General features: G+C 38.9%; 1 protein-coding gene across 4 annotated transcripts in view; it reads left to right on the plus strand.

Annotated features, from left to right (window-relative positions):
- The first annotated feature begins 102 nt into the window (after positions 1–102).
- The window catches only part of vps13a (vacuolar protein sorting 13 homolog A), a 40,051-nt gene continuing 27,058 nt past the window's right edge, over positions 103–13,095 (plus strand). For all 4 annotated transcript variants that reach the window (XM_023280776.3, XM_023280779.3, XM_023280778.3 and 1 more), the window contains exons 1-30: positions 103–269; positions 1,056–1,099; positions 1,200–1,242; positions 1,322–1,417; positions 1,834–1,935; positions 3,245–3,354; positions 3,552–3,611; positions 3,964–4,023; positions 4,367–4,447; positions 4,863–4,920; positions 5,353–5,480; positions 5,653–5,759; positions 5,884–6,055; positions 6,933–6,995; positions 7,275–7,407; positions 7,568–7,662; positions 7,791–7,933; positions 8,281–8,482; positions 8,567–8,681; positions 9,416–9,552; positions 9,660–9,792; positions 9,942–10,059; positions 10,309–10,453; positions 10,727–10,838; positions 10,989–11,164; positions 11,557–11,713; positions 11,882–11,961; positions 12,064–12,123; positions 12,444–12,642; positions 12,875–12,991. In XM_023280776.3, the coding sequence (XP_023136544.2) occupies positions 170–269; positions 1,056–1,099; positions 1,200–1,242; positions 1,322–1,417; positions 1,834–1,935; positions 3,245–3,354; positions 3,552–3,611; positions 3,964–4,023; positions 4,367–4,447; positions 4,863–4,920; positions 5,353–5,480; positions 5,653–5,759; positions 5,884–6,055; positions 6,933–6,995; positions 7,275–7,407; positions 7,568–7,662; positions 7,791–7,933; positions 8,281–8,482; positions 8,567–8,681; positions 9,416–9,552; positions 9,660–9,792; positions 9,942–10,059; positions 10,309–10,453; positions 10,727–10,838; positions 10,989–11,164; positions 11,557–11,713; positions 11,882–11,961; positions 12,064–12,123; positions 12,444–12,642; positions 12,875–12,991 (3,346 nt within the window). In that variant the 5' untranslated portion in view covers positions 103–169. The remainder of the gene's footprint in view (positions 270–1,055; positions 1,100–1,199; positions 1,243–1,321; positions 1,418–1,833; positions 1,936–3,244; positions 3,355–3,551; positions 3,612–3,963; positions 4,024–4,366; positions 4,448–4,862; positions 4,921–5,352; positions 5,481–5,652; positions 5,760–5,883; positions 6,056–6,932; positions 6,996–7,274; positions 7,408–7,567; positions 7,663–7,790; positions 7,934–8,280; positions 8,483–8,566; positions 8,682–9,415; positions 9,553–9,659; positions 9,793–9,941; positions 10,060–10,308; positions 10,454–10,726; positions 10,839–10,988; positions 11,165–11,556; positions 11,714–11,881; positions 11,962–12,063; positions 12,124–12,443; positions 12,643–12,874; positions 12,992–13,095) is intronic.

Below are 13,095 nucleotides of genomic sequence, written 5' to 3' on the forward strand. Positions count from 1 at the left end.
TCCTCCTCAGGCAGCAGAGTGTGCTAGTTGTGTCCTGAAGTCACCAATCGTGTTGCAGGTGCGTCATGACGTCAGGTCCCACCCTTCGCACGACGTCCTGATCTGACGTTGAGGCGAGCGAGTCCTCAGGATGTAAACATGGTGACACACAAATGAACGAAACGCCAAAATGGTCTTCGAAAGCTTGGTGGTAGATGTCCTCAACCGATTTTTAGGGGACTACGTTGTCAACCTAGACAGCTCGCAGCTGAAGCTCGGCATATGGGGAGGTGACTGAACTTATGTTTGCCGTTTTGGTTGACTAGCTCGCTCGCTAAGCTGTAGCTAAATGCTAATAGACGTTAGCTACCAGGCGTGTGAGAGAGCCTCCCTCAGCTGTCAGTGTCAGTTTTTCTTTCGTAGAATCCACTTTAGCTGTTCATTCTTAACGAGACATTGCAGCCAAGGGTAGTTTGTAGATGGATAAACACGCTTTGTTAATTTCTGACTGCTATAGTTACTTTTTGTTGCCTTGTTTGCTGCTGCAAGGCGGTTTGACGAGTGCAGTCCTGCGAGTTTCAGAGAAGCAAGCAGCTCGAGGTCACACCCTTTCACACGGACAGGTCATAACTCGCCACTGGGTTTCATGCTGAGCTCTTTTTAGGACGGACACCACAAAAGTCTGAAGCTCTGTGCACTATCCCGACAAATTTATGTGTGACATAGAGAGGCTTCCACTGCTAAACCTGTAGCCACTTGTTAAACACATCAGTGAATCACATGTATTAACTTCTTCTTTTTATCGGTTTCTTTTCTTAGTAGATATAATAAACAAAGTTTTCAAATGTTAGACATGCAAAAATAGACACATACGTTGCTCAGTATATGTTTTAAGTCTTATGGTAAATTATTTCAGATGTGAGATGAATAATTTTATTGGTGTGTGTGCTTCATAACCCTGCATATTGTCTGAAGTCAGTAGACAAAGGCCAAAGACCTCCTGTTTCAATTTGACTAGGTTTCTAGAAGTGGTAAATGATGTAGCAGGCAGTAATGAAGTGTTCCTTTCATTGTAGGTGATGCTGTACTCACAAATCTTGAAATAAAGGAAAATGCCTTGGTAAGTTGCAGTTAAGTGTGAGTAAGCAATAGTAGTCTGTCATTACATTCTGGCATTTGTTACAGATTTGTGTTATGTAATTATTGTTTCTTTGTTGCAGAGTCAACTTGACATTCCTTTTAAAGTGAAAGCCGGTCATATAGGTACAGTTCTAATTACTGGTCCCTGTCTGGCAACTTTGGTACAGAGGAACAGTTTATTACTTTACTTTTCTGTTCACAGGACGACTGGAGCTAAAGATTCCATGGAAGAACCTCTACACTCAGTCAGTCGAGGCCACACTGGATGGTGTCTATCTACTGATAGTCCCCACAGCAAGTAAGATCACCATCAGTATCTATCGAATACATAAGCAGTCATAGAGTGTAATCACCACCGTTTTGTTTGACACACACAATGGCTGATGAATTTTAACCTGTTGCATTTCAGTGATAACATGATTAGGCCTCTCATTTTATGTTTAGTGTTTTAAAAACGTACAAAGGTGCAGCCACAGCCATCCTGTGCTGCTGAATGGTCTAGCTACAGGAATCTAATCAGGAACCTTTTCGACTAGCAGACACAACACAATGTAGCACAAACAATCAGACAAAAGAGGTCTCTCACTTATTCATGACTCTACAGTACTTGTCCTGGCAAGTACGTCAAGATCTTTAAGATGTCTGCTGTCTATTTCTTTTGTTTTCAGATGCATGCAGACGATTAATAACATTTGTTGGCCACTTTTTCTCCAGGTATAAAGTATGATGCCGAAAAGGAGGAGAAACAGCTACAGGAGGCTCGTCAGAGGGAGCTACAGCGGATAGAGGAGACAAAGCTAAAGGCTGCTGAGCAAGGTCAGGGTCCAGCTTTGATTTTAAGATGACTGTGTGTGTGTGTAAACATGTGTGTAGGGTTAGGGTTAGGTCACATTGCCATGGTGTGGTTGGGAATGTCCTTACAGCCAGCAGTTTTCACACTTTCTCTGCATTTTCTATGGTTTAACACTGCATGAATAGAGCACAATAGAACTTTTTTTTCCTGTAGTGGAAAATATCTGTATTTAATGATACTGGACTGATTCACCTGTTGAAATGCTGTCCTATTGTAGAAGTATAAACACTATTAAGACGTTGTGCAAGTATAAAGCATTCAAATTATGAGAGTACAAGTTCAAATTAGTCCGGTGAGCAGGACTGAATGATATTTTAGCATCTGCTTTACAGTAGCATGTAATTGCCATTCTCACTGTCATAGTCATTTTAAGCAAAAATTTGTATATGACTTTCTAGCATTTTAAAATAAGCAAGTTTAGCATGTTTTATGATCAAACCATAATTACTCCGCCAAGGAATGCGGCAGAGTTATGTGACGATCGGCGTACATTTGTCCATCTGTCTGTCTGTCTGTCTGTCTGTCTGTCCGTTTGCAACATTACTCAAAAATGGACGAACGGACTTGGATAAAATTTTCAGGGAAGGTCAGAAATGACACAAGAACCTTACTTAGATTTTGGCAGTCAGTGATGCAGCTTCTGTTCTGGATCCACGGATTTGTTAACGATTTCTGTATCGTTGTGAGACAGCGGCACAGCTTCACTGTAACTTATTACCACAAGTGAACACTACATCAGCTGCCTGTTGACGATGACATGATTGCGATTCTACTATAAATCAACCACTGCGGGCTTATCTGGACTTATCCGTCTGAAATCATACAACGACTAAGCAGTCTTGGCAGAGTACTGCACTCTCTGAGTGCTTTTTTGTTAATAATGGTGCTTAAAAGAAGCTCTTCCCGTGCTTTGGATGAATCTTAGGATGTGCAAAACAAATGTTAAAATGAACTGCTGGTTTAGCTAGAAATGACAAGCTGTTGGCAACTCATGGTGAGATGCTGTGCTGCATGTAAAAAGAAGGATAGAAATATTTATAAGGATGTTTAGTTAACTATAAAATTCAACCAGCAGTAATGAGAGCTAAGGCTCTTTTAACATATCCATGTACTTACTACAGAGGTATGCTTTAAGGGAGAGATAGTGTGGGTTTGTGGAAGGCTTTTTGTTATCAAGGAGCAAGAGTTCAAATCGTTGTTCCTAAAGAAAAACTTAAGGAAAGCTGCAGGACCAGAGTGGGTCTCGCATTCATATTTGTTTGTATTTGACAGAGAACCCCAAGCTAGAGAAGCAAGACACCTTTGTGGAAAAACTTGTCACTCAGGTCATAAAAAACCTGCAAGTCAAGATCTCTAACATCCACGTGCGCTATGAAGATGATGTAAGTATTAAAGCTGAGTTAGTGGTAGTGTATGTTTATAAAAGAAATATATATGTTGCTGAAATTAAAATGAACTTAGTAAACGCCCTCCCAAAAAATAAAAACAAACAAATGAAAAAATGACACAATGGATCATGCAGAATATATCAAGTCCCAACACAACTTTGCTCTTATTGCTATCAATTTTTTTTTCATAGGTCACTAATCCAAACTGTCCTTTGTCATTTGGAGTATCACTCAAAAACCTCAGCCTTCAGGTAATGTACTTTAATGTCCTGCCTGTCAGATTGTATGCTTTATTACATTCAGCAACTAACTTGTTCTTAATATCATGACTGAATACTTGAACATAATAAAAAAAACTTTAAGAAAGTTCCTTGAAGACGTTTCACCTCTCATACAAGAGGCTTCTTCAGTTCTGAGGAAGCCTCTTGGATGAGAGGTGAAACGTTTTCAAGGAACTTTCTTAAAGTCCAGTTGGATTGATTTAAACAACTTTGGATAACCATGACCTGGATGAATGAGAAACTACACAGACATAATAAAAAAAACATATGTAAATATAAGGTTGTCCTTTAAGACCTCCATAACTCATTGCTTGTTTTACAGACATCTGATGAGAATTGGAATCCAAGTCTTTTGGATGAGAATTCCAGGCTTTTTTTCAAGGTAAGAAATTCAACCATTTTAACTTTCAGCTACACCTGTACTGTGTAGTCTAAGCATTTCTATTTTATAGGAAATATCAGATGCATTCTGTGCAACAGTGCAAATTTTTGGACACTGCATTAGCCTCTTCAAGTCAATTGAAAGTTAAGCTAAATTTAAAAAATCGCCCCTTTGAGGATTTGAACCAATAAGTTCAGTTCTATGAATTGTTTTTGTCAGTGGTCTATTTCCCTAAAAGTTTGGGCCCCAATCCAAACTTAGGAATCCATTGTACATTGTTGGCTCTTTTCATCATCATGGTAAGCAGCTTCACAACATTATTTTTTTCCCTCATTCTTCTCAGTTGGTTCAACTAGACAACTTGTTTGCCTACTGGAATGTCAACTCAGTACTCTTCTCCAATCACAGTGCAGATGAAGCCTTGGTGAGTCACTGTATTATTACTGGGTTGTACCTTGTCTCCGCCTGCCTGGAGTTAACCATGTCTTTTTTTATCATGACGACTGAAGACACAAAATCAGTATTACGAGCACATGGAACATAGATCACTTGCAGGCAGCAAAAAAGTTTCAAAGAAACGAGTCACAGTGTAAACAGGGCCTTTTCATAAACCTTTTCAAAGTCTTTGCTGTAATTCACTTGGTGAAGGTATTGGTCACAATTTGCTTTGAGAACAAGCCTAGATAGAATGTTTATAAATGTGTGTTGTAATCATTTACTTCTATGCATGTTTTTAAAGCAGTAACAAAAAGAAATGGAAAAATGTTGCGAGACAAAGAAAGTGTTCCGTAAAGAATATTATTATCTTCTTCCTATGTTTTTTTTTTTTTTTTTTTTAGCAATGTCTCAAGAGCAGCATGGAAATCAGCCACTCTTTTTCTGTCAGCCACGACTTCAGTGAGTGCCTCCCTGTCACAGCTATGTCTAGACAACCTCATAAAAGCCAGTTAACACCACATCTTACTTCACATATATGAAGAAATACTTTGTAAAGAGAGACTGAATTGGTACTTGGTATGTAATGATTTAGACTGACACTACAGAGCCTGGACAAACATGTGAATCACACTGCTTGAATCATCACCAACAACACATTTTAACAGATTTTCCACTCATCTCAACAGATTTTGTTTTTGGTTTCACTTATAGATGCTAGTTTACATATTTTTGAATTTCTATGCTTACTAAGGAAAAACATACCAACATTTATGTCACCAGGTCCATTATTTGCTCATAGAAACATAAAGCTATGTATAATTCAAAAGGTACTTGAAATGTCATTATTCCTTTATTTATATTTTTAAATTGTCTCTTGTTGCTGGTCTACAGTTTTTCGTCCCATCTCAGCGGATGCTAAACTGCGGATGAATCCCAGGTCAGATGTGGATTTCTCTTCTCCTAAAGTGGACCTAATGGTCAATCTCAGTGAGGTGGCCATTGAACTCAACAGACCCCAGGTAGGTGTATGTATGTGTGTGTTGTGTATAACATAGTTTTTGTTAAAGCCTTGTTAATACAGAGAGAAAGTGAGAGAGATAAGCACAGAAGCTGAAGATATACAATGTGACATGGTAGTTGCACAACGCTACTCTTTGCTGCTGTGTAACTGCTGACTTCCTGTCTTTCTAGTACATTAGCATCTTGGAGCTGCTGGGCTCTGTGGATATGATGTCACGAAACCTGCCATACAGGAAGTACAGACCCATGGTTCAAGTTCACAAGAATACCCACATATGGTCAGAAAACACTTGAGTGCCATATGGCCACATGCTATTTGACATCTTACCAACACTGCATGCTGTGCACCTAGTATTATAGATTGTGATGGTGATAATATCCTCGTATGTTCCTGGATTCCAGGTGGAAGTATGTGATCACAGGCATCCTGGAGGTAGATGTAAAGCCACGTCTCCACATGTGGTCATGGCAGCACATTCGCCGGCACCGGCGGATGGTGAAATGCTACAGAGAGCTCTACAAGACAAAGATTACCAGCAAGAAACCCAGTGAGGAGCTCCTCAAGCAACTAGAGGTAGGACGGGGCTGAACTGAACTGATTGAAAGGGTGGAGGAGCAAGAAGGGAGGTTGGAGTCAGACAGAGTGACCTGTGGGGCTATTTGACTGTTAGATTTGTCCCACTTCCCACTTTATGTCTTAAGATCTAAGCACACCACTCTGCAGAAACATTAAAACCCCTTGCCTGTTATTGTGTAGACCTCCCTTGTACCTCCAAAACACTGGTTTTAATGTTGTGACTGACTGATATGTTTAAACCATAGACAACCTCATATGATATTAGGAGAAGAGTCTTTAATTATTCAAAGACATTTTTCCTCATTCATCTCCATTTCCCGTGATGTGATGTATTGATTTGAGATAGACAAAATTATGAAATTGCTTCTTTGCACTTTGCACTAACATTATTCGAAATTCTGTTGCTGATATCTTTAATTTCTAAAATATTTCTGGTTCAAGTTGCAATTGAAATTTGTTTCTGCTCAGTTGTACGCTGGCAAAGACCTTGATGACTACAGTAAATGTAATTCTAGGTCTATATCAAATGCGAAGGTAATATATTATGCATGTAGTTAATTACAAAGATGCTACCTTGCAATATCTTTCCGTTGTTCATTTCCTTTTTATTACAGCCTACTTACTTACATATCTAGTGTTCAATCCTATAAGGAGATTGACTAAAGTACATTGGAAATGGATGTTATGTTTCAGAGAAAACACTTTAATAATATATGACTGTAAAGGTGCCCTAGCCATTCCAGATGAGGTGTATTCTTCTGTCTCTCTACAGCTCTATTGGTGTCATGTTTCTCTGGTGCCATTAACAATTTCTGCATGGAGAAGGAAGAATTTACTAAAAGCTCTAATCAGTTTGTCTCGCTTTTATTCTCAGGAGCCAGAGAAATCCTTGGATATTTTTAACATCACACTGGCCAGACAGCAGGCTGAAGTGGAAGTAAGTTTTATTTCATATCTATTTTGGACACCTTCAATTGGTGTACTCACCATGCATCTGTTGTAGAAATTGTTCCAAACTGTAATGACTGTAATACATTTTATGATCTCTGTTTGGGTCAATTGTTATTATACTCCTTCTATCTCTGAACTGTATGTCTCTTGACAGCAAGCTAGAGTTTATTTAGTACTTTGTTTCATATATAATCTTAATAAATATTGGTGGGCTGCAAAGAAATATCTTGCTTTGCCATTTGTTATAATTTTTTCTCTTCCTCAGGCAAGCAAGGCAGGTCTGCGTATTTACCGTCCAGGGATGAAGATGGAGGAAGAGGAGTCTCAGGGTTGGTTGAGCTGGATGTGGAACTGGGGAGGAGAGGCTGAAACAGAAACAAAAGAGGCCAAGACTGGAGGTAAGGTGTAGGAAACAGACATTAGACTGTGTAGAAAAACAGCAAGGTATGAATTTTACAACTTCACTTTTTTGTTGTTGTTAGTTAATGCTTGTGTTTTCTTAGTCTTTGTATTTTTTCTCTTCAATTAATTTCCTCTTGCCCTTTCTCTCCATTTCAGGTTTTGACGAGTTGTTAACCCCTGCAGAGAAATCCAGACTCTACATGGCCATCGGATACAGTGAGACTGCTGCCAATCCCAACCTGCCAAAAGATGTGAGTTATGTCCCTCTGTAACACCCACTCATCAAATAATTACACATTACTGTCCATGTCTTTGTTGCTAAGGTCAAAATACAGTATCAGATACTTTGATTATATCCGCTGCTGTCATTTCTTTTTAGTTTGAGGACATGAAAATCAATTTCCACATGGAGAGGCTGTCTGTGTCCTTCAAAGACAACAAGGACAAAAATGAGATTATCAGACTGACTGTGGGAGAGCTCCAGTCTACACTCACACAGAGACCTGGAGCACAAGCAATAAAGTTTGTCATACCTTTTGTTTTTTATATTAGTGCTTTATATTCCCTGCAAAGAGAAGATTTTTCACTTGATGTCATTTCATTTGAAAACACAACATGCCCGAAATGTTTAGATGTGTTTTTTAAAGGCACTGTGCTAGCAAATTAGAAACAGATTATATTTTTACTTTTGGTCAGTCAATTATAATAGTCCTCATTAACACTGAATCCCTATAAGAAAAGTTTGTTTGACTGCAAAATCTACTACACAGTATCTTATGTGGGCCATCACTTTAGCTCCCAGTATTACAGCATACCATCTTTTAACATCCTGCCACTAATATTCAATTTTATTTTCTTTTTTTCATCAGAATCACAGCACAACTTAGTCTGTTTGAGGTCACTGGCCTGGCCAGTGATCGACCTGCACCAACCCTCCTTTCGTCAAGGAAGGCAGCTACAGGTGCAGGGACCCCGCTGCTTTGCATCCTGTTTGAGACCAATCCACTGGATGAGAGTGCAAACCAGCGGCTTCATGTCGAATCACAACCCTTGGAAATCATATATGATGCGGTGAGTGAGTGTGTCTGTATGTATAAGCATAAAAAACATGAAAGGGGTACATATTAAATGTATTCTCTGTTTGGGTGTCTGCAGATAACAGTGAACAGCATGTCAGCATTCTTCATGCCTCCAGATGACCTGCAGCTGGATGAACTCACCAATGCAACCCTGATGAAACTGGAGCAGTTCAGAGACCGAACAGCCACCGGTCAGTTGCACAAACATGTGAAAACGTGTACTATCAGGCTTGATCTCAAGGATCTCAAGCCTGGTGTCAACACTCTGACGAGCAAATGTTTACATTCCTCATTTTCACTGGTTTATTTTATCTTTTAAATGTGCTTACACGCTGTCAGCATGCCTCAGCCACTGTGTCAGTTGGATTACAGTGTTCCTGTTTACTCTCTTGAAACTGATTGTTTCCTGAGCTTGTTTGCTGAAGTTTTAAGCTCGCTTTTTTACACAATGCTGTGATTCTCTGGGTGCATTCAGTACTTACGTTTTCACTAAAGTTAATAACATTTCACCTGAAATAACTTAATAGGATGCTTTCCATCAAGCTAAATTGAACTTAACCATAGATCTATGGTCTATGAGAGTACAGTTAGAAAGAGTTACGATTACTTTTTCTTTTTCTTGATTGATTGTTTTCTAGTAGGAAACAGTAGGAAGTGTGCAAAATGCATCAAGTGAAGCTGCTGTTCTGTGCATCTGCATTGTTTTTTTCTCTGGTATGGTGTGTGCAATCTAGTCAGTACAAAAAAACAATTAATCAATTAAAGGTCTAGAATAAAATTGGTACTGTTTTAAAGTATATTACACACATAATACCGACTGTGATGTATGTTGAGGTTTTATGTTAACAAAACCTCAACATTGTTTATTTTTAGTAGTGTAACATGTTGTGGCCGCTATTGATAACTTGATAACATTTTTTTTTAGGTTTAATGTACGTGATCGAAACACAGAAAGTTCTCGACCTGAAGGTGAACTTGATGGCCTCCTACGTCATCATTCCACAGACTGGCTTTTACAATGGCACCCAGAACATTGTGCTTTTGGATCTTGGACACTTCCAGGTAAGAAAGTGTCAAGTGGTAGATTTTTGACCATTTGTGTTGTTTCATATGAAGGCATTACAGTTACAATCAGAGTTTGAAACTTTCCTTATCAATGGATTTTTCAGATGTCCAGTCAAAGCAAGAAGCATCTGCCTCAGCTGTCAGTGGGCTCCAGTAATATTGAAGACATCATCTCCAGAGCATATGATAGCTTTGACATACAGCTGAGCAGCCTGCAGTTCCTATATAGCAAACCAGGTACACACACGCACACAAGCACACGGTGAGGTCAATGCAGTTTGTTTGATCATACATGCAAACACTGCTCCAGCAGGAAGACTTTCTATTTTGGTTTGTGTGTATGAGGAGCCAATTGAAATGTAAAACATTTTTTATGTGTGTGATAGATGGCGACTGGAAAAAGGCTCGTAAACAGAAACAGTCACCACTCCACATCCTGGAGCCAGTGGATCTCAAAGTGGTTTTCAGCAGGGCGATGGTCGTCAAAGACTCCCGCATGGCAAAGTAAGTGTGTAGTTTTTTTGAATATACCTGGTCAACAAACTAAGAGCTCCTGACAGCAAAATCATTCTTAGGTAAGAAAATATAGTTTTACCAAAACTACTACAGACAGAAAACATATCAGAAAAGACATATCCTGTGGTTAATTTTTAAGTTGTAAAAACGACATTTAAGAATGTTGGGCTGACTAAAATTGAAAGTTCATGGGTTTGTGTGTATCTTTGTGTTTTAATGTCTCTGTGTGTGTTTTAGGTACAAGATGTCTGGAGAGCTTCCTCTGTTGTCTCTTCGCATTTCTGATAAAAAACTTCGAAGAGTTCTGGAGCTGGTAGAAAGTATCCCACTGCCTGAGAGCAGACCTCCTGCACGAAACACTGCTACATCCTCATCTTCAAAGGTAAGACTATGCATTTTGTGAAGATCAGATGAATTATTAAGAGATAACATTAAAACGATTTTCTTCTTCAATTTACTGCAGTTCTCATATCTTTAACTGACAAGTAGGTATTGTTGTTTTTCATAGTAAATATTCTAAAATGCAATGATAACATGAAATAATTGCCAATTGATGATCACAGTGGAGTTTAGTAATAATAGTAATTATTAAATTCTTTAAGTGTGTAATGCAATTTTTTGGTGTAGTTAATTTTTGGTGTTCTTTCCTCCATAGTCAAAACAGTCGTACACCCCTCAGCTCACTCCTAGAAGACCTTTGAACTTAGCTGACCAACGCTCCTCTCTCATTTTCGAGTCATGTGAGACCATCAGCATCACCTCACTAGGTGAGAATCAGTTGTGCTCACTGCTCATGAATGCAACCTTCCACCCTGTTCTACTGGATCTGTGTTGCTCCTGCCACTGAGTGCATGTAATGCGTGTAGTCCAATAACAAATGAGCCATTGTGTGTTTTTATGTTTTTGTCATTTCTCAGGATCAGAGGAAGATTTGTTCTTTGATGCACCCAGCTCTCCCATCGGAGATAAACCATTCTTCCCAGACAATCCCATGCCGCTGCGCTACGCAGATTTAAGCAAAAGAAGAAGTCTCCTCAAGGAAGACACTCAGAAGAACATGACTGATTTAATCTTGACATTTGAGATCAGCGAGGTATGGAATGGTCCTGGTGAATTAGATGGCAAACATAGCCTTAATCTTTTTTCACATTTAAATTTTTTTTCATATTGACTTCAGATTTAGCCATTTTTGAGATCCAGTGTTGGATATGTTGTATTTATTTGTACTGGATTCCTTTGCTTTTTGAAAGTTAAATGGATATTTTGTGTTTAGTTTGTCCTCGTGCAGTTTCAGTAATGAGCAGTGCAAATGTGAAACTTTTTGTCTTTACAAACTGTTTTTTTTCGCATTGTCTTTATTTAGTTTTCCTATTCTTACAGCACCCTGTATTTTGGTGATGCATTTTGTGTTTTGCGTTATTCTAATATAGGTTTCCTTTGTCTCTTTGTATGTTTTCTGTCTCCGTGTCCTCTTTGTTCATCCAGTTTTCCATTCAGCTCTGTCGTCTCTCTGGTGCTCAGGAGGTCACAGTGCTTCACTTGGACATAGAGGGTTTGGGCACTGAGCTGAAACTGCGCACTTTTGACATGACATCTAACACCTACTTGCGAGAGATCTGCCTCAAGTGTCCTGAATACATGGGTCAGTAAATACAAGCAGGACTTTATGTTAACCCAGACTTTCTTTGCAGCATGGTTTTTGGTCAACATTTGGCAATTACAAACATTTTAATAAGAGTTTGTTAATCAAGTCAGGGGAGTCGTCTTCAATTTTTATTTAATATGTTTCATTTGTTCTCTTCTTGTGTAGATTCTGAAGACAAGCAAGTTCAGCTCATCACCACTTTAGACAACACTGAAGTTGACCTACTCACCCTGGAGTACATCAAAGTACTTGGGATGACTTACATTGAAATAGAATATAATTTCCAGCAAATGTCTTCAAAATACTAGTAAATGGCTCTCTCCTTAACAGTTTTATGTCCTGTGTAGGCTGATAAGAATGGTCCTGAGTTCAAGACCCAACACAACAATACAGAGCAGCTCATCAAGGTGAAGGGATTTTAAAGAACCTGCAATTACAATTTAAATGCTTTGTCATTTTTTGTTTTTGCTGTCTAATGATTGAGAAAATGTGTATCATGGCTGTACAGCTTGGTCTGTAATGTCACATTTTGTGGTGTTTGCTTATCAAGTATGGCTTCAGTGCTGTAAGATAAAGACAATCCTATATCCTACATCATTTTGTTTTTTATGCTGTTAAATCATTAATATTATGTAAAAGAGCAGTACCATGGTATTTGGCACCTAAGAATAGCAGAGGGGCCAGTTTTTCGGTCTTCACTAATATTTTTTCCATTTTCCCTCATCAGGTGACTTTCTCATCCCTGGATGTTCATCTCCATACGGAGGCTCTCCTCAATGCCATGAACTTCCTCAACAATCTCCTTCCTCCTTCCACTAAGAAAGAAGGAGGGCAGGAGGAGCTCCCCACCATCCCTGAGGAGGATGAGGGAGAGGGAGAAAAGGAGGGAGAGAAGAAGGAGGAAACCACTGTAACCAGGAAAAAATGTAACTGATACTATCATTACTGTCTATTATCATCTCACAATTTGAAACCTCTGTGATACACATTGATGATAGCGTAGCTGATGCAGACATTTTGATGCATCATGAAATTGATTTGACATATTCAGACCAATCGCAAAGATTAAATATTACAAAGACATAATTCTTGCATGGTCAGCTTCAGTATCTGCCTTTAAATACTCACTTTTTATCTCTCTTCACCTTCTTTCCACAGCTTCAAAGAGTTCAAAATTTGCAGATGTGGTTAATTTGCATATCAGGGCTGATCTCCACTGCCTAAAAGTTTTCATTCGAGGAGAAAAAGCCAGGATCTCTGAGATCGGTATTGAAGGTATGGAGGGAACTGTGCTGCGGGTTGTTCTCTACAACATTCTTGTTGCTAGTATAAATGCTTTATTTACTTTTCTGAATTGATTCTTCATGTATTGCACAAAA

The sequence above is a fragment of the Amphiprion ocellaris genome, chromosome 6 (assembly GCF_022539595.1).
Source record: "Amphiprion ocellaris isolate individual 3 ecotype Okinawa chromosome 6, ASM2253959v1, whole genome shotgun sequence".
Taxonomy (NCBI): Eukaryota; Metazoa; Chordata; class Actinopteri; family Pomacentridae; genus Amphiprion; species Amphiprion ocellaris.